At 51.4% G+C, this 24562-nt stretch overlaps 1 protein-coding gene across 8 annotated transcripts in view; it reads left to right on the top strand.

Moving 5' to 3' along the window:
- col5a3a (collagen, type V, alpha 3a) overlaps positions 1–23251 on the top strand; it is a 62039-nt gene extending 38788 nt beyond the window's left edge. For 6 of the 8 annotated variants that reach the window (XM_077009970.1, XM_077009969.1, XM_077009971.1 and 3 more), the window contains 50 exons: positions 154–207; positions 426–479; positions 1212–1256; positions 2609–2662; positions 3200–3244; positions 3542–3595; positions 3684–3728; positions 4649–4702; positions 5002–5046; positions 5272–5325; positions 5709–5753; positions 6014–6067; positions 6220–6327; positions 6520–6573; positions 6861–6914; positions 7117–7161; positions 7236–7289; positions 7558–7602; positions 8042–8095; positions 8190–8243; positions 8466–8519; positions 8638–8745; positions 9030–9119; positions 9333–9386; positions 9480–9587; positions 9676–9783; positions 9883–9936; positions 10045–10098; positions 10349–10456; positions 10554–10607; positions 11403–11456; positions 12447–12500; positions 12633–12686; positions 12774–12881; positions 13219–13272; positions 13387–13440; positions 13537–13590; positions 13675–13728; positions 13832–13939; positions 14028–14081; positions 14222–14275; positions 14567–14674; positions 14804–14857; positions 15025–15060; positions 15750–15803; positions 16162–16480; positions 16845–16957; positions 17067–17135; positions 19357–19590; positions 20411–23250. In XM_077009970.1, coding sequence (XP_076866085.1) covers positions 154–207; positions 426–479; positions 1212–1256; positions 2609–2662; positions 3200–3244; positions 3542–3595; positions 3684–3728; positions 4649–4702; positions 5002–5046; positions 5272–5325; positions 5709–5753; positions 6014–6067; positions 6220–6327; positions 6520–6573; positions 6861–6914; positions 7117–7161; positions 7236–7289; positions 7558–7602; positions 8042–8095; positions 8190–8243; positions 8466–8519; positions 8638–8745; positions 9030–9119; positions 9333–9386; positions 9480–9587; positions 9676–9783; positions 9883–9936; positions 10045–10098; positions 10349–10456; positions 10554–10607; positions 11403–11456; positions 12447–12500; positions 12633–12686; positions 12774–12881; positions 13219–13272; positions 13387–13440; positions 13537–13590; positions 13675–13728; positions 13832–13939; positions 14028–14081; positions 14222–14275; positions 14567–14674; positions 14804–14857; positions 15025–15060; positions 15750–15803; positions 16162–16480; positions 16845–16957; positions 17067–17135; positions 19357–19590; positions 20411–20557 — 3699 coding nt within the window. In that variant the 3' untranslated portion in view covers positions 20558–23250. Of the gene's footprint in view, positions 1–153; positions 208–425; positions 480–1211; positions 1257–2608; positions 2663–3199; positions 3245–3541; positions 3596–3683; positions 3729–4648; positions 4703–5001; positions 5047–5271; positions 5326–5708; positions 5754–6013; positions 6068–6219; positions 6328–6519; positions 6574–6860; positions 6915–7116; positions 7162–7235; positions 7290–7557; positions 7603–8041; positions 8096–8189; positions 8244–8465; positions 8520–8637; positions 8746–9029; positions 9120–9332; positions 9387–9479; positions 9588–9675; positions 9784–9882; positions 9937–10044; positions 10099–10348; positions 10457–10553; positions 10608–11402; positions 11457–12446; positions 12501–12632; positions 12687–12773; positions 12882–13218; positions 13273–13386; positions 13441–13536; positions 13591–13674; positions 13729–13831; positions 13940–14027; positions 14082–14221; positions 14276–14566; positions 14675–14803; positions 14858–15024; positions 15061–15749; positions 15804–16161; positions 16481–16844; positions 16958–17066; positions 17136–19356; positions 19591–20410 lie in introns of all 8 variants that reach the window. The other 2 variants (XM_077009966.1, XM_077009973.1) reach the window with 1 other exon arrangement.
- Positions 23252–24562: the final 1311 nt, after the last annotated feature.

The following is a 24562-nucleotide window of genomic DNA, read 5'->3' as shown; positions in this document are numbered from 1 at the left end:
TAAGGCCTTGTGGCACACGTGTGTATGTGTGTGTGTGTGTGTGTGTGTGTGTGTGTGTGTGTGTGTGTGTGTGTTCGTATGTGCGTCCCGTAAAGCCTGCGTTGTCCTGATCATGCCACAACCCCTCCTGATGCATCTGTATTTCTGACGCAGGGTGACAGGGGCTTTGATGGGCTTTCAGGCCTACCAGGGAACAAAGGACACAGAGTGAGTGAAGAACACGGAGCTCCTTAATCACGTCGCGGCCCAGCCGGAGCACATCTGTTCAGCAACACGCCGCCTCGCCCGCACTATCTTTGATCTCATTCACCATATGCAGTTTAGAACCCCCCCCCCCCCCCTTTAAAAAAAACACCCACCCCAACCCACCCTCACATATCTGATAAACCACTACCGCACATTTCATTCATGCTTTCTCTGTTCAGGGCGAGCGGGGGAAACCGGGACCTCATGGAGCGCTGGGCGAGCCGGGAGAGAAGGTGACAGAAGTCGTGCGTTTGCACACCACTAGAACATCGCAGCGCAGGATCTGATGGGAAGCCTCATCAAACTTTAGTCTCGTCACTAATAGGCTTTTGTAAGATCGCGCCATGAGAGGGTTATCCACCGCGCCAACCCGCACACACATAACCGCCAGCGTACTGGGGTTCTTTATGCAAAGTTGCAAAATGTATTCTGTAGCAATTCACGCTGATCAAAGCTTTCGGGAGAGAGGAAAAATAAGAATATTTTTGCATACATAAATCTTCTCCATTGTTCCTGCTCTGGCTGTGACTCACACAGGCAAAGCCTACAGAAGACATGCCTCGCCTGGGTGTGTTGCATTATGCCAACACATCGGTGAGAGTGAATAATGACAAAGGTATAGTCAGGGCTGCACAATATATCGTTCGTTAATCATTATCACAATACCGTCCTTTGCAATAGTGATACCGTAGAAGGCTACGATACGCATCTGAGCTGACTCAAAATTTGCACATGTGTGCTGTGAGCACACTGATCAGTTTCAGGCGTTTATGAGAAGTGTTCTGTGGGCGTCTCCCTGAATCAAAGCATTTGCATTATTCATGAAGTGAAAATAATTTTGGAATAATTAATTCAGGCTGTCATGGTTTTACCAGTAAACATATTGCAAGACATATTACAACGTAATTGTAATATTGTATTGGGGGGGGGGGGAGATGACAGTAAATCGATGTGCTTTATTTCAGGGTGCAGATGGACCCGTTGGGCCGCGAGGACAACCGGGTGAACCGGTGAGTCGTGCACATGCGTTAATGCAAACACACCACCACACATCCTGCCTGAGTCGCCCCCACATCCTGCCCGGGTCGCCCCTCCCCTCCCCGTCTGTCCCGCGGCTGATTAACCGGGACTCCGACTCCGTTCGGGGGCTCTGCGGGCGAGCAGGATCTCAGCAGGGATCTGCCTCTCCAAAGACTCTCCTCCTGAGCTGCCATGGCCACGGAGCGAGACGGAGATGGATGGCGCAGGAGATTGGTGAACACGCAGTGGGGTGCGGGGGGTGGTGGTGGGGGGGGGGGGGGGGTGGGAGAGATGAGATCCTGGTCTGTATGATTATATTTCCATATCAATCACCTCCCCGGAGATCACAGATGTGGCTCTGGAACAGGTGGCTTGGCCGGCGTGCAAAGTCTGAGGCAAGCAGAACACGCACGTGCACGTGAGCGCGTGTGCCCACACACCCCCACGCCCCCTTCCCCTCGAACACGCACGTGCACGTGAGCGCGTGTGCCCACACACCCCCACGCCCCCTTCCCCTCGAACACGCACGTGCACCTGAGCGCGTGTGCCCACACACCCCCACGCCCCCTTCCCCTCGAACACGCACGTGCACGTGAGCGCGTGTGCCCACACACCCCCACGCCCCCTTCCCCTCGAACATGCACGTGCACGTGAGCGCGTGTGCCCACACACCCCCACGCCCCCTTCCCCTCGAACACGCACGTGCACGTGAGCGCGTGTGCCCACACACCCCCACGCCCCCTTCCCCTCGAACACGCACGTGCACGTGAGCGCGTGTGCCCCCACACCCCCACGCCCCCTTCCCCTCGAACACGCACGTGCACCTGAGCGCGTGTGCCCACACACCCCCACGCCCCCTTCCCCTCGAACACGCACGTGCACGTGAGCGCGTGTGCCCACACACCCCCACGCCCCCTTCCCCTCGAACACGCACGTGCACGTGAGCGCGTGTGCCCACACACCCCCACGCCCCCTTCCCCTCGAACACGCACGTGCACGTGAGCGCGTGTGCCCACACACCCCCACGCCCCCTTCCCCTCGAACACGCACGTGCACGTGAGCGCGTGTGCCCACACACCCCCACGCCCCCTTCTCCTCGTACACGCACGTGCACGTGAGCGTGTGTGCCCACACACCCCCACGACCCCTTCCCCTCGAAAACGCACGTGCACAAATAGCCACATTAGCACGTAAGAACGTGTGATGAGGGTATACACGCAAAAACATGCTTGTGTTCCATATGCTGGCGTGTCATCCTGACTAATGTCTCCTCGTCCGTGCCTAAATGCCCAAACAAATATTCCTCTGCACATTCTGACTGTTGCTATGTGACCGTTTGCAGGGGGCCAGGGGACTTGCCGGACCCAAAGGGCCCCCAGGACCACCCGGACCGCCCGTAAGTTAGCGAGTCATCGATTCCTGCATAAATCAATTCACATATGTCAAAGGTCGCACAGTAAAGAAAGCTGCACCAGCAAAACTATTGATGTCCAACTCAGCATGCAGTGGAAAAGGCACAAATTGATTGCTTGTTACTAACTCCAATCCAATATTTTATCATATCATAAGAGCTGTATATTTTGGAGTGTAGTATGTTACTCTCATTAGCACCTTAAGTTGAAGGTGGTCAGTTGAGCTTTGACCACTAGGTGGCGCTTATGAGCAGCTGTGGCTCAGAGCCAACGAGACCAGCACATTTTTCAAAAGCCCTGCTACGAGCAGGGGGTCAGTCTATTTTCTGCCTGAGTGCTCACTAATGACAGATTTCTCTGAGATACTTCTATTTGTCCCCGATGGACAAAAAAAAGAAAAAAAAACACCCTTAAAAACGCAGCCTTAAAAATGTCCTGGTTTGAAAGCTGTTAGTTTTCCACCAAACTATGTCCAGTTCACTCAAAGAACGTGACCCTTTCTTGTTGCCATTTTCTCACAGGGTATTCAAGGTGTGGATGGAGTTCAAGGACCCAAGGGAAACCAGGTAGGTCTCTGTGGGGATGATCGAGGCATTAAATGTGAAGGGCTGTCTCCCAGTAAGGTGATGTGGTAATGTTGGTTTGGGGAGACAGTGTGGTAATGTTGGTATGTGCAGACAGTGTGGTAATGTTGATGATACAGACAGACGAGTCTCAGGATCCTCTGAAAACCCATCGCCTTCAAGCCCTGTGATACTGAAGAAACCCAGCGTCCTGCTTCTGGGATGGTTTCAGTGTGAGGTGTTGAATTGGTGCTCGTTATCATTAGAAAAATGCCAAATGCCGTATTGTGTTGTTTAAAGGGCCCCCAGGGAGAACCTGGCCCAATGGGACAACAAGGGAATCCGGGTGTCCAGGTACGTCCGCCTCCACTGCACAGACAGCCATGACTCCATCACTCACTGTACCACGCTCCTAATCTGGACCACGTTCCGCTTTTCCCAGGGCTTCCCAGGTCCTCAGGGTCCGATCGGCCTCCCCGGAGAAAAGGTAAGATGTCCGCCAGCGTGCGTCCCTGTCTCCTCCGACAGAATCGAACGCCGGTGTGGGTTGGGCCGCGCGGCCCGAGACGTCCCGCCGCGTCCTGACAGGCGACGGCGGGACAGGTCGGGTGTGGAGGCGGCGTTGCTGACTCTGCAGCTAATACAGCCTGCTCCAGTACACCAGCCCAGACGCACTGGACTAGAAAAGATTACTGCAACCGATTCCAATAACAAGCGGTGAAAGGTGGTATTATAGGCCTTTCAGCTCCTGATTTGAATCACAGGGCGCTTTAGTATTAAGCTTGTAGGTTAATGGTCTGTGAGAGTGTGTGCATGAGTGTGTGTGTGCGTATGCGCTCGTGGATGTGTGTGCGTGCGTGTGTGCGTGTGTGTGTGCGTGTGTGTGTGTGTGTGTCGCTAACAAAGCATAATTTGGTTTCCAGTCATGGGCCATGACGCCGATGCCATCAATTATCACAAATGAACGTTTCCCTTAACCACAGTGGCTGTAAAGCCCACGATCGCACGCCATAACTGTACTGTGAATTTAACATATGATGTGCAGCCTAGATCACTAGATTGTCTTCGTTTTTTGTACATAGAAGGTGTGATGTACATATGGGGTGAATAAACAGAATGAGGTGCTTTGGTTTACACATTACTGCAAAACTGCTTCAGCTAGTAGAGCAGCAGTTTTGCACCTGCAGGACACGTAGCTGCACTGAGTGCTGGTCCGTTTCTGCAACGACCACGACCCGAACAGAGGGAAGGTACCACTCTTAACCCTGACTGCCAAATGGAACCACATTTGCACGGCCGAAACCCCACCGCCTGGACACCAACGTCCAGGTTCCGTTTGGATCTTTGACTGGAGATGTGTCAGTGTTTAAGGTTCATGTCCCTCTGTTTGTCTCTCCCCAAAAACAGGGACCACAGGGTCAAATTGGAATGCAGGGGCTTCCTGGAATGGACGGACCTCCGGTAAGAACGTGTGGTCCTGCCCTTAATTGTGGCACGTTTGCTCACGTGAGCTCACCCGTACAGCTAATTTCATTACAGCCTTGTGTTCCATGCCCATGTGAGCGTTGACGCTACGTGCCTGAACAGACTTTGGAAATGGGGGGGGGGGGGGGGGGGGGGGGTCTGGACCCACACAGGGGGGAAACAGGGGTGGGGGGGGGTCTGGACCCACACAGGCCCATTGTGTTTGTCAGCTGGAGGGATGGGATGTGTTCTAATCAGCTTCCTGTTACCATAACACCTGGTCATTCTGATCGCAGGGTCACCCAGGGCGAGAGGGACCCGCAGGAGAGAAGGGGCTCCAGGTGGGTTACACACACACACACACACACACACACACACACACACACACACACACACACCTGGTTCCCCATGCAGGCGCATGCACGTTCCGCCCAGCTTCTTCTGTTCCCCAGATCACCGAGCCGGGGAGGAAGTGTTACAGTGCCAATGCGTATTCGCTGCAGGGCTCACACACGACAGGGCTTGGAAGAGTGCCCATTTTTTCATATTTGCTGTGTCTGTTTCAGGGATTACCCGGAGCGCAAGGGCCCATCGGATACCCGGGGCCCCGCGGAGTGAAGGTGAGAGCCACTCTGGGGTTTTGGGTCTGTTTTTCAGCGCCCGCTCTGACGGCCGCCGTCCACAGCCTCGGGACTGACGGGCGGGCTGATGCGTCTCGGGTAGTGTGAGATGCTCTCGGGGACACACGCCCAGGCAGCGTGAGACGGACAGGAGAAATAACAACCAGACAGGAAGTGAAGTGTCCTCTTCTGCATCGCATTATGGAGGCTGTTCGTTGTCAGTCGGAGACATCAGCACTGGAGGGTTTTCGGGTGGGGGTCGGCGTTCTGATCCCGGGGCAGTGGAGGGTCTTGGGTGGGGGTCGGCCTTCTGCTGCTGGGGCGGTGGAGGTGTTGGGAATGTTCTGCGGCCAAATCGGACCTCTTTTGTTCATCCCTCACAGGGTGCTGATGGGGTGAGAGGTCTCAAAGGAAGCAAAGGAGAGAAGGTGGAGTAAAAAAAATCTATATTTGCCATATCTGCCTATGTTTTTATATCAGGACCAGAGGAATAAAATCCTCACTTATCATAGCGGAGATTAGGCAGTGGTGCTGATAGCGGCATTTCAAGATAAATGGTTTTTGATAACGGCGTATAACGTTTTTGATAACGCCATATTCTTAACAAAAAGGCGAGGGGAGGCTGTGTGTGTGTAGTCGTCGAGAAATTGGCTTGTTGACGGATGAGTGACTCTGTTGCTGGTGACAGGGTGAAGATGGCTTCCCGGGGTCAAAAGGTGACGTGGGAGTCGAAGGAGACAGAGTAAGAGCTGTTTATGGCCCTGCTTCAGATATCCTCTATTCATTTGATCTGTCATTCAGCTGAATATGGCAAAATAATGTGTGTGTGTGTGTGTGTGTGTGTGTGTGTGTGTGTGTGTGTGTGTGTGTGTGTGTGTGTGTGTGTGTGTGTAGGGCGACATTGGGCTTGTCGGAGCCCGTGGTGAGGATGGACCTGAGGGGCCGAAGGGTCAGTTGGGACCCCACGGAGAGACTGGACCTCCAGGCATCGCTGGAGAAAAGGTTTCAGTGGTTATTCCTACATGACATTATATGTCAGGATGTATTTTCTTAACCAGGTTAATTATAAACAGGAGATTTGCTGTTCGTGGTATTTAGGAATCATTTGCACTGTTGTTTTCAGGGACAGTCTAGGTCACTTTTGTAAGGATGTGGATGTATATCACTCATCTCCTGGTTTCTTCTCCTTCCCAGGGCAAACTAGGGGTCCCTGGTTTACCAGGATACCCAGGAAGACAAGGAGCTAAGGTGTGTTTCTGATCACGCTAGCTTATAGGCAACGCTGGTATGCAAGCGCCATGAAATATGAGCGACTGAAATTCTTGGCACATTAATATTTCAATATTTCATTTATACAGAGGGCGATAAATGGCTATCAAAGACATGGTTTTATTAATAGCTTATCAGAGACAACAATTAATGTTAGGTTTATTTATGGTAATGTGATTTCTGAGGTTAATTTGTGGTTAATTAAATGTAGAGTTTGATTAATGAGCGGAATGCACTAATTGATTAGCTTCTGTACCCGCCTGCAGGGATCGGTCGGCTTTCCTGGAGTGGCGGGAGTGCCGGGAGAGAAAGGAAGGAGGGTGAGAGAGAGAGAGAGAGAGAGAGAGAGAGAGAGAGGGAGAGAGAGAGAGAGAGAGAGAGAGAGAGAGAGAGAGAGAGATGTTTTATTAGACTCTTCCATGCAGTTATCCATATGGGGTGTGTGTGTGTGTGTGTGTGTGTGTGTGTGTGTGTGTGTGTGTGTGTGTGTGTGTGTGTGGTGTGTGCCCTCTTCCTGTACAGGGGCCTGCGGGTCCCCAAGGAGATGCAGGTGAACGGGGCCCAAATGTAAGTATAATAACTCCTAAGCCCCTTCTGTGCATGTCGTGTGACCCTGAGTGATGGTGTTACCATGGCTACAGGGGTCACGGGGAGGCAGAGGGGCCAGAGGAACTACAGGAGTGCCCGGCGCCAAGGTGACTAGACCGTCCTTCCCCTCATCACACTCCTTCATACAGGCTCTGTGACAGTGTGTGTGTGAGTGTGTGTGTGTGTGTGTGTGTGTGTGTGTGTGTGTGAGTGTGTGTGTGTGTGTGTGTATACACATATATATAAAAGCCATTAAAGGTGAGGGATAAAGTGGGCATGAAACACTATGGGCTGGTGTACCAACAAAAAGGGTCCAGAATACATAATATGCTTCCTGCATTAAATATTTACCTGCCATTTGCTTCGTCCTGCTAGGGCTCGGCTGGCCACGACGGCCCACCCGGCCCCGTAGGAGACAAGGTACAACTTGACCTATAGAAGAAAGAGTCTTTCCCACAATAGCACAGCCACGCTCTCACACCAAGTGCATTGTTGGCGAAAACTCCAGAGTAATTTCCGGGAGTTTCTAATAGGCCAGTGTTGTTTTTGTTTTTTTTTTAATACTTATGCCCAGGATTAGACCTGGGATTAGGTTCTGCTGTACTCCCATTACGTTAACAGTGTAAATCTAAGTATTCCAGAGGATTTCGCTGGCCCATTAGTTAGCCACAGGACAGGCCATATTACCCAGTTCCGACAAAATGTCTAGCTCTCCTTTTAAGTGCCAGTATGTAATACATCTTCACACTGCTGCACTAATGAAGCTGTTCTCAGATCAGTGCACCAGGGCGCCAAAATGACCCCCAATAATTCACAGTTCCTGTACCGTTTTCCCCACATTTCTGTTTTGCTCTTGCAGGGGCCTCCAGGACCACAGGGCCGGAGCGGAGAGTCAGGAACCAAGGGCCCGAATGTAAGCACGCATTCATCACACGGGGTCATTCTGTGGAGGAACTGACAGGTCTTGTGCATTTTACATTGCGGCCTATTATCTGCCTTTTTTCAAGGGCCCTCCAGGAAAGGATGGATTACCAGGTCATCCAGGCCAGCGGGGGGAGCCGGTGAGTCAGATATCCTCAGAAAAGGCTACTGATTACAATTGTTTCCCCGTTGTGCTTAATGTTTCCTGCCATAGCTGGATGCATTTTGCTTTGCTAACTTGATCAGTAAATTCTGAGGCAGATACGTTCTGTGTGTGTCAAGCCTTAAATGTTTTGTCTAATATTTGTTTGGGAAATGGGATGAGAGGTGTCTGACACAGACTGTCTCGTGTCTTCACACAGGGATTCCAAGGGAAAACTGGCCCGCCAGGACCTGTTGGAGTTGTCGGACCTCAGGTGGGTCTTCTGAGAGGAAGGGGGGGGTTCAGTCATGACCTACACAGGCTTTATATTCCCGCCGTATGAAGAGTACCGTGTTGGAACTGGAGCGGCGGGTTTGTGTGGCTTCTTTCAGGGTAAATCCGGAGAGACGGGACCAGCTGGGGAAAGGGGCCACCCAGGACCCCCAGGGCCTCCAGGAGAGCAAGGTCTGCCCGGGTCAGCAGGCAAAGAAGGAGCGAAGGTTCGTGACCGGCACAGCGGTCATCAACGTCGTCATCAGTGCCTGTGTTGTTAGGACAACTCGATCAGTATGACTCATGTTTACAAGCCAGCTATATTTGGTTATCGTTCCTGCACAGTCGGTATAGTTCTGTTCAGTCGGTATAAACCAGGCTGTCAGTCAGCCGTCGGGTTTGGCTCAGCAAAGACCGGACTGTCAGTCCAGATTTGAGTGGAGTGCCAAATTTCTCCTGTTCAGTGGACCAGCAATACCGAGTGCTGTTCCGTTTGTTCTCTGGTTTCCAGGGTGATCAGGGACCCGCGGGTATCATTGGCAAGAGTGGCCCCGCCGGCCAGCGTGGATTCAGGGGGAGCAGAGGCATGCCTGGCGCCACGGTAATGGACCCCGTCCTCCTCCGATTCCATCTCGTCCACTCTGTCGGGCCGCTCGTTGTGGTGTCACTCTTGCCCGGGTCATCCGCCTCACACAGGAGTGCTGACGGCGTCCTCGAGATCAGCGGTCCAACCCACAGCTCTGTGCGAGACGCTCGTTAAGAGCCTCTGCCCTTCCTGAAGTGATTCAACGTGTCATTTCCTGTGTGCTCTTAGGGTGCTGCCGGTCTGAAGGGCGAGGAAGGACCAGCAGGACCCGCGGGAGGGACTGTAAGTGTGATTCAGGCCTGCCATCGCCTTCCTCGGCCGCTATTTACGCCGACGTCGGACACTCGTGAACGTGCTCCCCGTGTCTCTCCGCAGGGCGCCACTGGGGAGAGGGGGCCGCCCGGACTGGCGGGAGGGATCGGCCAGCCCGGACGCTCGGGAGCAGACGGCCCTCCTGGCTCTATGGGGGAGAAGGGAGAACCTGTAAGAACCGCAGCTGACTCCGTGTGCTGACCACAGCTCCTGGGAGGTGTTGACATGAACTTCATGGCCCATCTGTTACGATCCGCAGGGAGAGAAGGGGCCGGCTGGTCCTGCCGGCCATGACGGGGAGCAAGGACCCGTTGGCTTGCCTGGACCTGCCGGGCCACCCGGACCACCCGGAGAGGACGGTGATAAGGTGCATGTGGAACCCCCGGGTACATTGATGAGAGTTGCAATCCTTTTCCTATGTGGTTGACTTTGACTGCTTTTGTGTTTGTCCTGTTTGTTTCCAAAGGGGGAGACTGGTGGCCCGGGACAGAAAGGTAGTAAGGGAGATAAAGGAGACCCGGTACGGTGCTCACCAGACTGTTTTGTGATTAGATTACATAATAATGACTCTGACAGGAGACACCTTTTTGCCCAACATTAAACTCAGTTATCGTGTGTAATTTCTCAGGGACCTCCGGGACCAATTGGAATTCAAGGGCCCATTGGACATCCTGGTTTACCAGTATGTGCATCACTACATCTGACTCTGCATGTGTGTGTACACTCATTATGACCTGAACAATGGCCAATCCATGACCAACACATCAGCAAGAGAGGAGACCATGTGCAGACACAACCAATCCATACACATCTTACCAATTTATATACCTTAAGATTCATCTTATTTCTTAACTTATGTAAAGTCTCGTCATAAGCTGAATGTTAAGAAACATAGTGAGCTAAACTTTTAAAACGCCGGACTCCGTTCTCAGGGCACGGACGGTGAACCGGGGCCCAGGGGTCAACAGGGAATGTATGGGGCAAAGGGCGACGAAGGTCATCGGGGGTTCCCGGGCACCACGGGGCCTGCAGGCCTGCAGGTGAAGCAGCTCCACCCACATTGCGCTCCACCCACTGCATAACCTGGGAACGAACCAGGAAACCGTAATGACTTACCGTGGGTCTCTGTGTGCACAGGGAATGCCAGGACCCCCCGGGGAGAAGGGAGAGACCGGACATGTTGGCGCACTGGTAAAAAAAAAAAAGATAAAAAAAACCTTCTCTTCTTTACTGTGCGGACATTAGGGGAACGAGACTGATGGTGTAAGGAGTGGGACATCAGAGTGAATGTGGTCGAGTGTGTGTGACACATCCCTCTTCAGAGGGGGACAGAGAGAGGAAGACAAAGTGAAGGAAAAAGGAATAAAGAGGGATGAGCTTGGGATGGTTTCTGGAGGTATATGCGCAAAACTGGACACCCGGACGCCCCCGTCCCCCCCAACCCCGGAGGCAGCTAGCCTCCCGGGTGACTGGGTCTGGGCGCTCTCCTGGGTCCTAGTGCCGCAGGGCTCTACCCAGCTTGATTAATGGTGCAGCGGGCGGATTTCAGGATTTCACCTGCAGAGTGTGAGGGTGAAACGGTCCTCATTAAAACTCACCGAGAGAGAGAAAGGAGGGAATCAGGGGATGAGAGAGACGGGGAGAAGAGGTAGCGAGAGATATAGAGGGGTGTGGAGAGAGAGACAGATAGAGCGTGAGAGTGAAAAAGAAAGGCAGAAAGGGAAGGAGGGGAAATGAGGTCATCTGTAATGGCCTGTCATCGCTGTGTCAGCACGCCGTGATGAGCTGCACACATACGAAAATAACGGTTCTGACATCAGCGGAGAGAAGTGCTGATGATACAGGCAGAGGAGAAGCTTTCAGTAGCAGCAGGACTAGAACTGGATATAGTGAGTTTGTATTTATGAGTGTGTGTGTATGTGAGACGATTGTGTGGGTAATGATGCAGTCTTGTGGAAAACAGTTGTTTTGTGCTTGTGTACCCAGGGCCCTCCCGGACAGCATGGTCCTCATGGCCCCCCAGGGCCCATGGGCGGAGAGGTGAGAGTCCCTGTGTCACCCAGACTGGCTGTTTGCCTGTAGGGATGCTGTGGTCACCTGTGGGCGAGAAGGAAGTGGATGGTTGCAGATGTTTAAAGAGAAATAATAATACTGCTCTTCGCTCTCACACACATTGCTCCTAATGAGATATGTCCTTTACGGGCTTCCGTCCACAGCTTCGTTTGCCACTGACACTGGCCCCGCTGATTGCCATGAATCTACTACTCGGTTTTCTGCTCCTCCTCTCTTCCTCTCTCCCCCTTCTCCTCTTCCTCCTCCTCCTCCTCCTCCTCACACCTCCTACACCTCCACTCCCTGCTTTTCTTCATGCTCCCTATCACCATGGCCAGCTGATCATTTTAGCCTTCAATTATTAACTAGTAGTAGGCCGTGAACCCTGGCTCCTGAGTTATATTTACTTCGCTATTAATGATTGAGGCGTATTAGATTATCATCCCAGAGAGGGAGAGATATATTTACTTCTGTTAATGGCCGACCCTCAACATCCCCCACGCATTAATTATTAAAACATGGCACTGAGACGAGACTAGACGAGACGAGACAAAACGAAACCGTGCTGGGAGAGGAGGAGATTCTGTGGGCAAGCCTGGCGTGCCTTCGTCTATTATAGAAGCGGAGCGGGTGGTGGGGAGATTGGGGCGTTGGTGGGGAAGGCATCGGGCGTACCCACACCCATCATCCGCTCGGACAGAGAGATTCGTGCGTCCCACGTGGAGACTCCAGGGTCAGTGAGTGTGTGAGCGTTCACTTCTGCTTAGTCTCAAGTCCAAGACGCAAGAAACCGAGCCGGCAGCAGCACTGGGAACAAGGGACGTCTGTCTTCACACCGTTGGGTTTTATGTACAGAAAAGAATTTCGAATGAATGCGAATGAGGCAGGTTGTTGGGGGACATTGTGTGTGGATGGTGGGGGGAGGGGGGTGTATATAAAAGTGCCTTCGAGTCACACTGGGTCTTCCTGTGTTGATAGGGAGCTCAGGGCCTGCCTGGCGGAGTGGGTCAGCCTGGCCTAGTTGGAGAAAAGGTAGGTATTGAAGGTTTGCTTAAGACGACAGCGAGGTCACCTGGGCGCCTGTTTTCAATGTTTTCCCCTCGAAAACGCGAAGTGACTCAGCATTGATCGATGGTGCATTTATGTGTCTCCGTGTGAATCCAGGGTGAAGATGGCGAGGCGGGTGGTCCAGGACTCGTGGGTGAAGCAGGCCCCCCTGTGAGCGTCCACCTCCCCTTTAGTGCCTTGGCTATTCAGTGCCCCTGCTTCCGTGGATAACCACACCCCGTTGCTTCATCCTCACAGGGCACGAAGGGGGACGTGGGTGAGAAGGGCGACACGGGTGCGCCCGGCGCTGCAGGGCCCCCCGGTGTGCGGGGCCAACCCGGAGAGGACGGGCCCAAAGGAAACCTTGTGAGTGAGACCCGTCCCCTCCGGACCGCTCCTCTGTGGCCGGAGCCCATACCAGACTCCTCTATCCACCCCAACCCCATCCACCTCCACCCCACCCCCTGATCCTCTATCCTCAGGATTGCGTTCACCACGAAGGTCTTGCGAGCAGGAACACACGCCTGTTTCTGGCCCTTGAAGCTGATGGAATAGTTCTTCTCATAATAGTTCGAAGCTGTTCAGGCCACTTTGCACTACGACCCTCATTTCTTCTGAAGATCTGATTTAGAGTGAAGTGACGGTGCTCGGTTCTGGCTACGTAGCGAGCGTGTGACAGTAATCTTCATTCTTCTCCGCACAGGGTCCTCTTGGGTTTCCTGGAGACCAGGGACCCCAGGGAGAGCCAGGGACAAATGTGAGTGCCATCTCCGGCTACCATCGCCGATAAATGATGACATTTCACTGTTGTATGTCTTTATTTATAGAGCGTTGTCAATGAATTATATGCCACTATAACTGTCACATAAAGGGTATTGATGGTGGACCAGGAGTGAAAGGAGATAATGGGGAGCCTGGGAAAGCTGTGAGTAATTAAATAAGTCACGTCAGTGCGCATTCGTATTAGAGTGACATTAACGAGCTTCAGCTGTCACCAACTTTACTCCTCTTGCCTCTGCAGGGGCCACCGGGCGCTTCTGGGGAGTCAGGCCCTCCGGGGCCACCAGGAAGGAGGGTGCGTTTTTCTTCATCGTCTTCCTCTTTCTCTGCCCATTTCTGTTAAAACTGTGACCGTCATCTCTTGGTTTCGTCCTGACAGGGTCACGTTGGTGCGCCGGGTAAAGAAGGGAAACAGGGGAAGAAAGGGTCAAAGGTCAGGATCTTCTCTTTTTGTTGCGGTTGCTTCATGTACCAGACTGCTGCAATTGGGCAGGATTCCTTTTGTGTCACGGCTGAACGAACGCTCTGATACCCAGGGCACCCCAGGGCCAGAGGGGCCGTCTGGAAAGACGGGGCCCGTGGGACCACAGGGACATCCTGGAAACCCTGGTCCAGAGGGCCTGCGTGGGATCCCGGGGCCCGCGGTGAGTCTCCCTGCACACAACTGTGGCTAAACCCACCCGCTAATCAAAGTGTGTTGAGTTGATCCATCTGTCTCTGTACCCTCTCCAGGGCGAACAGGGTTTAAACGGGCCTCCCGGACAGACTGGGCCGCCGGGGCCTATGGTAAGTGCTGCAGTGTACCCCCTTCCACTCTCATCAACCCACCGCTGTATCAGAAGTGGCTCCAGATCGATTTCGGTTGCGGAACATTCCGGCCCGCTGTGGAACCGGACCTCCCCTTTAATCATCCTTCGCTTTGGCAGGGACCCGCGGGTCTACCAGGACTGAAAGGAGACCCAGGCCTGAAGGGAGACAAGGTGAGCGAGCGAGAAGACCCGCTTGAGAAACATGAGAACTGCTGATCACACCTTTGGACACGACCCCCTGCATATATGGCCAGCGAAATGTGCTGAACACTCGTTTCCTCCGAACCGTGCACACACCCTGTGCAGCAGCCTTTAGGGCTTCAGGGCTTTAGGGCTGCCTATCAACCCTCTGCCCATTAGTCCACCGCCTTACAGCACCTGCCCTGCCAGAGGAACTGGAAGGTGAATGTTGCTTTAGATGATGCAGAAGTGAAGAATCATGCAGCGTTTTGTTCTTCTCAGGGTCACGTAGGTCTGATTGGACTCATCGGTCCTCCGGGGGACACGGGGGAGAAAGGGGACAGAGGATTGCCCGGCGTCCAGGGAATACCCGGACACAAAGGGGACCTGGTGCGTACGGAGCCTTGGAGCTACTCATGGCGGCCGCAGCGTTGCGCAGACCTCAGATGCAGTGTTAGCTCTTACGTTGTCTTACATGCCTTGATAATTACATCATACTTCTGTTTCTGTGTGGCACAGGGTGTGGGTGGGACGGCCGGTCCTACAGGGCCCCCTGGACCTCCAGGACTGTCCGTGAGTACATTTTCCCCCCAGCACAATTCGACACATCATTTGCATATATACGTCAGGTACTAGCGTATAATGGAAAGCACACTCTGGCTTCCAGGATGTCTTCTGCTTGGCTGTTTGTGTTGGCCTACATCCTAACACTGTGTTTTTGCTGTTTCTACCCCCAACAGGGAGCGATGGGAGAGAAAGGATCTAAAGGGGACCAGGTTTGTAGCTTTCTCTCTGATCGCCATATTTTCATTCCTGCCCTCACACATGTTGGAGACACACATCGCTCTCTCTCTCTCTCTCTCTCTCTCTCTCTCTCTCTCTCTCTCTCTCTCTCTCTCTCTCTGTCAGTTGGCCACTCCTGCTGCACTCCTTCCCCTTCGTTCTTTAGATGCATCACTGTCACTCATTCCATCTCTCTCTCTATCTCTCTCTCTCATTTGCTCCCTATATGTCTGCCTGCAGCCTTTTGGAACTTTCTGCTTGGTTCATGTTGTGCCTTGTCTGTTTCTCTCTCTGTCCCTCTCTCTCTCTCTCTCTCTCTCTCTCTCACTGCTTCTCTCAGTGTCTCTCCCTCTCACTCTCTCTCTCACTCACTCCCACTCTCTCTCTCTCTCTCTCTTTGTTTCTCCCTCTCTTTCTGTCACTCTCTCCTGCTCTCTCTATGTCTCTCTCTCTCTCTCTTTCTGTCTGGCTCTCTGTGTGACTGCATCAAAGCTTTCATGCCTTTCAGACCTGTGGTAGTACTGGGCTCTACAGGTCCTAACACGGGTCTGCAGGGTAGCGTCTCACTCCTGACAGCATCCGCCACTCAGTCCTGGCTAATCCTACTGGGACAGTCTCAGCGTCTGGTTTGGGGAAAGAAACGACCCAATCGGATTTCACCTCCTTTCTCTCTCCATCACAGGGATCAGTCGGCCCAAAAGGAGACCCAGGATGGTCTGGCCCGCCAGGACCACCCGTAAGCTCCTAAAAATCTTCCAGAACCTTCTTATGACTTGCAAGAGTATTAAAGCTAACATCAGAGATGTCAGAAAGGCAAAGTGACATCCTCACAGAGACCTTGAACATGCTGAACAAAGGGCTTTAATGATCAGTAACATAAAGAGATGAGGTGATGCAGTTTATACATTTGCATAGAGTTAAACTGCATCGTTTCAACATAGAAAAGCTGTGTGTAAACAAAAGAGTAAATAAGTCATGGAACATTAAACATCTAAATGTGATGTAATTCCATACCTAAATGTGATCTTCTTTTTGCACATTTATGGACTGATGGACTTTTAAATGTTCCTCCATCCACACCTCTGCTCTCCCAGGGTCCTCCAGCCACCATGATCGAGCCGCTCCCCATCCGCGAGGGCCGCAGGAAGCGCAGGAGGTATTCGGACCGGGCCCGAGGGGGAGCCGCAGGAGAGGCTCTGGGGGAGGAGCGGGAGGAGGAGGCATGGCCGAGCATGGAGGACCTGGAGCAGGCGGACGCGCCCCTGGAGGAGGCGGAGGGCATGGAGGAGGTGTTCGCCTCCCTCAACTCCATGAAGACGGAGGTGGAGCTGATGAGGAGGCCCCTGGGCACGTTCGAGAGTCCCGCGCGCACCTGCAAGGAGCTGAGCATGAGCCGGCCCGGCTACGAGGACGGTACGGGACATGGCACACTGTCCAAGCTCGGATACATTTCTCCAGCTCTTGGCTACCACAGAGAAACTCCCTGACCTGGGTGTAAACAGCACAATCTACTGAACAATTCCTTCTAGATGTAACATCTAATATCAATCACTATTATACTACACTTGTACTTGAACAAGCAGTAGACACAGGCTAAGTAATGAACCCTTGACTACTCAGCAATAAATACTTAGAATAAAGGCACTCGGATCTAACGCTCCCACTTTTACTTAGAATTCAGTAAAAAATATTGGACTATTGGGAATTGAACAACTGAGTATAGATCAAAACTTAAAGGAATATTTAGCAGAAACACCCTGTCACTCCCCCTCTTTAGGTGAATATTGGATTGACCCGAACCAGGGCAGTCACAGAGACTCCATCAAGGTGTTTTGCAACTTCACCACGGGCGGGGAGACCTGTCTGCACCCTGACAAACGGTTTGAGATGGTGAGTGACCCACCGAAATTGTGCCCGCCACGTCCCGCCGGCCAAGGGGGGCGTCCAGCCTCAAAGAGCACGCACCGTCTGACCCATCTACGTTCACCTCTCGATCCAGGTTAAGCCAGCAGCGTGGAACCGGGAGAAACCGGGCTCGTGGTACAGCCAGTACAGGAGGGGTAAACAGGTACTGGTCCTGTTCCAAATCCTTCTCTCACCACTCGACCAGACATCAATTTCCCCAGTGCCTTGGGCAGAGATCTTAAGTACGATCTGGACGGGCCGGTGGTTATATTGACAAATATAACTCTGGGCAGAGTTATGTTTTTGACAGGCATGGTTATCACATATGTTATGATGAGTATGGTTATCGTGTGTTATGATAGGCACGGTTATAGCTTAACTAGAGTAACGGATTATTGGAGCTGTTCATTTTAGAAAGTGATTAATTATGCGATGTGTTGTTGAGGGAATGACAGAAACTCGGGGTCTGCTCTGGAGTACTCTGACTGATACGACGCCCTGCTTGTGGGAAATAAAGAAATAAAGGACTAAATGAAGGACTAAAAATGGGAAACAGAGGGCTAAATCATGCATGCGTTCTTAACGGAGGAATTAGTATGTGGCCATGCCTCTGAGCCCCGGGGTGGAGCTCTCTGGAGCTGCACTGTGTCCTCTTGACGAGCTCTGCCAGACCAAGATCATTAAAGAACAGTTCAGAGAGGCGGTGGTGTGGGGTGTGTGGGGTGTGTGGGGGTGTTGGGGGTGTTGGGGGAGGTGGGTTGCCTCACCACAAGATCATTCATCTAACCTGACACGTGTGACCTTGTCACAGAGATTTGCTCAGTCAGATGTCACTCTGCTTGTATTGTGAACAGAAGACCGTGGGTGCGGCGTATAGATCAGAAACGCTCAGCGGGATCCACTGAAGGTTATAAACTTCACGTTGGTTTGTTTTCACCCTGCTTGCAGCCGCACTGCTTCACTAATGGGTTCCCCCTCCTCACCGAAAACGAGAATGTGATTAGTGGAATTTGCCATGGCGTAGAAACAAATAATTGTAAACACTACTGCCCTTGGCTGCGACCTGTGGCGTCCAGCATGAATCAATAAAAAGTCTGAAATAAAAGCACTGCTAGTAGGTCTGAAATCTAGACTTTGTTGCTGTAACAGGTAGAGCTGTGAAACTGAACCAAATCAAATCAAAATGTATTTATTTATATAGAGCTTTTTACAACAGTTGTTGTCACAAAGCAGCTTTACAAGTGTCCGAGTAGTGCGACAGTGGCAAGGAAAAACTCCCTAAGAGCATGAGGAAGAAACCTTGAGAGGAACCAAGACTCAGGGGGGGGGGGGACCCATCCTCCTCTGGCCGTCGCCGGTCACCATGAAACCTGAGGAGGTTGTTAGGAACACTGGTGTTCTTCTCAACTCATGTACGCATGATCCTTGCAGGAAAAGCTGGTAGACTACACAGGTTTAAAGGAATCTTTAAAGGAAGATTTTCTTCCTTCCTTGAAATAAAGAATACGTAATATGTAAGTATTTTTAAGGTGTTGTTACATTGTCCAGTCTCTTAGGTCATAGGTGAGTTCAAGCTACATAATTTAGTCCTGATTTTCCACTGGCCCACAAGTTTTGGTGAACAGTACTGTAATCCGATGACTTTGAAAGTCATATAGTGTGTCTGTGGCATAAGACGCAGAAACAGACCGTAGTGAAATCACTTTTTCTGATGTCACAAGAACAAACTAATTTACATATCCCCACCTACTCAGCCTACAGCTGTGTAGCCCCACCCACATCCATTACAGTGCTTTCAGCTCTTTCAGCCTTTTCAATAAGACACAATACAAGACAACAAGCCATTTGTCTTATATGTGTCTTAAAGGTGCAGTAACAAAAACAGTCTGTTTAATCCTAAGGGACAAAGAGAGGTTGGAAAATAGTGTTAAAATGAACTACAACTGTTTTTGAAACATAAGGCCACATAAGTCAAAAATAAAAGAAAAATGTAGTATATGGGCCCTTTAAATGACACTTTATCATGTTGAAGTCCCTCTGTGATCTTCTAATCTCCTGCTTATTGTCCTGAGCGTCTCCGTCCTCACATCTGCCCCTCAGACAGCACCCACCAGGCTGTCCTCAGAGTCTGCCAACTCATTCAGGGCCGTACGCCCCTTAAATCCCCAGCCCAGCCTCTCCGAGCCTGCTCTGGTACTCCATCCTTCAAATCTCCCTTGAAAACATTTGTCGCCACATTTCCGCAGTGTTATTCTCCTTCCCTAAATCTTCACTTGCCTTTCGTTGCAACATACTTTGCAAAACGACCTTGGTCGTCTGAAAAAAAAAAACTCGGTATCCGATGACGATGGAGATGATGACGAGGATTCCCGTTTCTACTGCAGTTCTCCTACTCGGACGCCGACGGCCTGCCCGTGCCTGTGGTCCAGATGACCTTCCTCAAGCTCCTGAGCGCCACGGCCCGACAGACCTTCACCTACGTGTGCCACAACTCGGCCGGCTGGTACGACGCCGCGGGCCGGGGCCACCACCACGCCCTGCGCTTCCGTGCCGCCAACGACGAGGAGATGAAGCACGACACGGCGCCCTTCATCACGGCGCTATACGACGGCTGCCAGGTTAGCAGAACCGCAGTCCGGACTGCCCGAATGCCCGCATCATCAAGGGAGCGTCGTTAATGGGGTTGCCGCGCATTAGCGCCAATGGCGCTAGCAGTAAATGAACCCTAGTGAGAACGTTTCACGCGACTCTCATTTGCAAATGCCAAATGGCGTTTAGTAATGACCGTTTAGTAATGACCGTTTAGTAATGGCCGTGGTAGCAAGTTCTTAGTGTACTAAAAAAAATCTGAGAATGTCTATAGATGCTATAGGATTTAGTTTGGTTAATGCGACGTCTCATGATAAACTGCATAGAGAATTGATTGTTTCTGTGGTTCCAAATGCCATTCTGTTATATTGTAGTGAGTCCTGTTGTGACAGAAATGCCACTGTGTTTGGGGGGAACAATTTATTACTGTTTTTAAACCACAAAATCACACCAGTCTCAGAATGTCAGAGAAATTCGCAGTGTTTTATCTGTTTCATTAGATACCGGTACTCACACAGTAACACTAAAAATCTGTGTGTACAAGACAAAGGACGGGGGGGGGGGGGGGGTGAGATGAATGAGAAAAAGACATATAAAGAAAGAAGGGGAAAGAGAGAAACGGACAGGAGGGAGAGAGACAGAGAGAAGGAGGAAGAGAGAGAAAATGAAAGTGATAACTGAGCGAGTTATTGCCCCACTCAGGGATGCTGGGGCTGAAAGTAAATGAACATACAGCAGCAGCAGGCCTGTACGACACATGCCGACTCTACTGGGCCTCAATGGCTCAGCTCTTTTGCCCCGGGGCAGTTTTGGCTCACTGGGGTCTCGCTGTGTGTATGTGTGTCCTAGACACGTAAGGGCCAGGAGACCACGGTGCTGGAGATAAACTCCCCGAGATCAGAGCTGCTCCCCGTCGTGGACGTCGCCGCTTCGGACTTTGGGAACGGCAACCAGAAGTTCGGCTTCCAGATCGGACCCGTCTGCTTCGACGGCTAGTTCCACCGCACTGGGGGATTCACCATCCTGAGTGGGCGGAGCCTTTCATCCGCCACACATGATGTTTATTTATGTATGTAACGTGCCCGTGGCGGGTGGGGGCGTGGCTTTTTTTAAAGTGACTTTGAGGCATGCAGAGGAGCGTCGCGTTGTTCGATGGTTGCAAGTGAGCTAGAACCACAGAGGTTTCGGGAAGCCCTCCTGGGACGACGGAGCACATTTATCAAAGCGAAATTGTCCATGTTGACATTTAATTTGATTTCATTTCTTCCCCCTCATCTCCTCTGCTCACCTAGGATGTGAATTACGCGGCGTGACTGGCTAGAATTAATAGACTCACTCGACTTGAAACTGACATTGAAAGGCAGATGCAACCACCTTCTGTATGCTGTCCTGCTTGTCAACATACGTGTACAGACCGTCCAGGCCAAGGTCTTTATTGTCTGTGGCACTTGTTGCTCATATGTTTTATGTGTTAGTAATGTCATTTTAAGGTAATTTGCCACTTGAGGGATTTGTGTAAGTGTTGAAGAGCAAATACAGAGGTATTCTGCCTTTCCCTCAACCTCACCTCATCCTCGTCTCATCCTCGTCTCGTCCTCGTCTCGTCCTCGTCTCATCCTCGTCTCATCCTCACCTCGTCCTCGTCTCATCCTCACCTCGTCCTCGCCTCGTCCTCGTCTCATCCTCACCTCATCCTCGTCTCGTCCTCACCTCATCCTCGTCTCGTCCTCGTCTCATCCTCGTCTCGTCTGAAGCACAGTTATACCTCACTACAGCTTCACCATGGAAGCGCAGCCGGGTCCAGTTCATCGCTCTCTCCCCAGACGCCCGCTGCTCCTCCGACTCGCCGTCGTCGATCGACACGGCCTCGTCAACAAACAATGTCAAGCGCGGCTCGAGCGGAGCAGAGTGGGTCGAGCGAGGGGCGACGCGGGACGAGAGTCCGCCTTCTTCACTCCACCTTCCACACGTGCTGTTGCACGGCCGCGAACACGGCGGATCCAGGGGACTCCGGTTTCGATCCCGGTTAGCGAAAGCTGACGTGGATAGATTCAGTGTTGGCGATTTGGGAGGTGCTCTGGTCTTCTCTGTGCTTGTGATGGGTTTGCATCAAGCTTGGCAGGACTTAAAAAAATCTCTGAAGAGCTTCCAGTGAAGACAGTGTGTATGTTAATGCCTCCCTTTAAAAATGCCCTGTATGTAAATGAGTTTGACTTGCTGATCCTGTTCTTGGTGCTTTTTAAAAAATTGTTAATCTGAATACTTTTGTTTTATGTTCACTTGTCATCTTGCCCTCTTCTTCTTTTCTCTCTCTCTCTCTCTCTCTCTCTCTCTCTCTCTCTCTCTCTCTCTCTCTCTCTCTCTCTCTCTCTCTCTCTCTCTCTCGTCCTGTGGTTAAATTTGTTTTATTCTACGTTCTGTTGTGGTGCTACAGAAATAAGTCATTATTTTTAATTTGCTGCATCCTGAGCTTGAGGGGCAGCTATGGTGCTAACGCAGGTGTGGGGAAACGCTGCCACTAGTCAGTTATACTGCACGGACCCCCGATGGGACCCTGTGTCCTTCTGCATCTTATCCAATAGACGTGCGGTATAATTGCGGTGTAGGGCGAGCGTAACTTGCGAAAGAGCCACTGATAACGTTTCTTGTTTTGCTCTCTCCCTCTTCCAGCCCTTCCTGTCTTATCTGTGGTAATTTTAATTTTATATACTGTACAGTTATTAAAAAATGAGTAATAATAATCTGCCTCCTGGATGGAAAAAAAAACATGCATTTGTGCTGAGAGTGACATGGACCGAGCAGCCGGGTAGACGGAGGGGTTCTGGAGGGGTTCTGGAGGGGATGGGAGAGGCCATGCTTCTCAAACGCCCGCAGATAAACAGCTCTCATAATTAACTGCAACTTCGCAGTCTGGCCTCCCCGAGTGTGTCTGTCTCTCATGATCCCGACCTCCTTCTGCGTTTCCAGTCGTGCTCTCTCTCTCTCTCTCTCTCTCTCTCTCTCTCTCTCCGTCTCTGTCTTTCTCTTTCTTTCAGTGCGCTTGTAATCAACATCACTTCCCACCTCGCAGATGTAATCAACTCTGATTCAGTCCCCAGTTCATTTATTTCAATTAACTTTTGTTTCCGTCCCCAGGAGAGCAGCGAAGGAGAGGGAGTCAGACATGCCACATGGTTGGGGTGTGTGTGTGTGTGTGTGTGTGTGTGTGTGTGTGTGTGTGTGTGTGTGTGTGTGTGCGTGTGTGTGTGTGTGTGTGTGTGTGTGTGTGTGTGTGTGAAATGTGTGTGTGTGTGTGTGTGAGTAATGAAATGGCTCTGTATTAGAAAGTGAGCCAAGGAGAATTAGCCATATCTGTGAAGAAACATGATGAAATAGAGGAGGTAGCTGAGAATCCCCTCCTCTCCTCCTCTCTCTGTCCCCCCCTCCTCTCCTCCGTTCTCTGTCCCCCCCTCCTCTCCTCCTCTCTCTGTCCCCCCCTCCTCTCCTCCTCTCTCTGTGTCTGGCCCTGACTCCTGTTGCTTTCTGATCACAAACATCCACACTAATTGAACCAAAACAAACCTTTAAGGCAATCGAGTTAAAAACAGCAACTCATCCCAATCTTGAGATGGAATATGCTGAGGTTATGTATTAGACAACGTAATTGGGTGAATTAAAAGATCAAGTCATTTAAATACCACCTGTGGTGTCTGGTTTGAGTCATTTGCTTGTGGTTGTGTACATGTGACTCTCCCTCTGTCTTTCTCTGTCTTTCTCTGTCTCCCTCTGTCTCCCTCTGTCTCCCTCTGTCTTTCTCTGTCTCCCTCTGTCTCCCTCTGTCTCTCTTGCACTTTTTTCTCTCTTGTTCCCTTTCCTCGACTTAACAGGACCAACTGATCTGCATTACTCAATGTTGGGGTCCTAACGTCCATTCTACATGTCAGTCAGGAAGGCTTTGTTCATGGCACTCTCTCTCTCTCTCTCTCTCTCTCTCTCTCTCTCTCTCTCTCTCCCTCCCTCCCTCCTGGCTGGCCAGCTTAGGACACACAGAGATGCCATTAGTCTCTCCTGCCAGTCCTCTTCCAGGTAGGCACTGGCAGGACGAAAACTCTTTTGGCTTCCTTCGACTCAATCAAATTTCAACTTGAGTTTAAGCCCTGGGCTGAGAAAGGTCTCACCATGCGGCATGGATAGAATAGAGATGAAGCCCAGATGCGCTGGCCGTGGGTGAGTTGATCCGAGTCTGCCATTTCCCTCCTGGGTCTCTGAGAACCAGTGGCAACACAGAATAGCCAGGAGCTGTCCACTGTTACAGGTGCTGATTGGTGGTCCATATACTGCAGTCTGGATAAGGCCATGCAACCATAATCTGGGATTTGGGGACTCGCTGCTCATTCCCAAGTCATAGTTGGTGTAGTCTGTAAGTGCATATCTAACATGAACTATTTGCTGGACGCTTTCACAGCCCACTTGAATCTACTTCTTTGGTATTGCCATATTCTTCCTATCACACTGGTTTGATAGATAAGGCATTGGTAAGCTCATGGTTGAATCAGGAGTGTCGAGGAAGGTAAACATAAGGCTTAAACCAAACTGGGTTTTGGAAGATGCTACTCTATTCCAGAGAGAACAGGGGTGAGTTTCCCAAGCTTCCCAAGCTTCCAAGGACTTCCATACAGTCTTAGTCCCCCAGGAACTGAATTGAACAGTACAATGTCTTTTAGAATCTCATATAAAAGGATATGTTTTAGGAAACTCACCCCAGATCACCAAAGGTCAATCGGTTCAAAACCAAATTGATCCACTTCTGGTGATCTTCTTTCTCCTGTGCGGTATGGTCAAAAAAGCCAATGCACTCTGGACTCAAGTGTCAAGCTGCAGAACTGAAGAGAGCAGATCTCTGCTTCTACGCACGTCTCGGCGGTGTGAGTGCGACCGCCCACCCCTCCCTCCTGCCTGCACACTCGTCCAGCTTTCTGCTTTCTCTCTGAAGTGCGGCTGTGGATCTAACCGGGCCAAACA

The sequence above is a fragment of the Brachyhypopomus gauderio genome, chromosome 6, assembly GCF_052324685.1.
Source record: "Brachyhypopomus gauderio isolate BG-103 chromosome 6, BGAUD_0.2, whole genome shotgun sequence".
In the NCBI taxonomy this organism is placed as follows: domain Eukaryota; kingdom Metazoa; phylum Chordata; class Actinopteri; order Gymnotiformes; family Hypopomidae; genus Brachyhypopomus; species Brachyhypopomus gauderio.
Note: the sequence above shows the minus strand (reverse complement) of the source record. Positions and strands in the feature narration are given on the sequence as shown.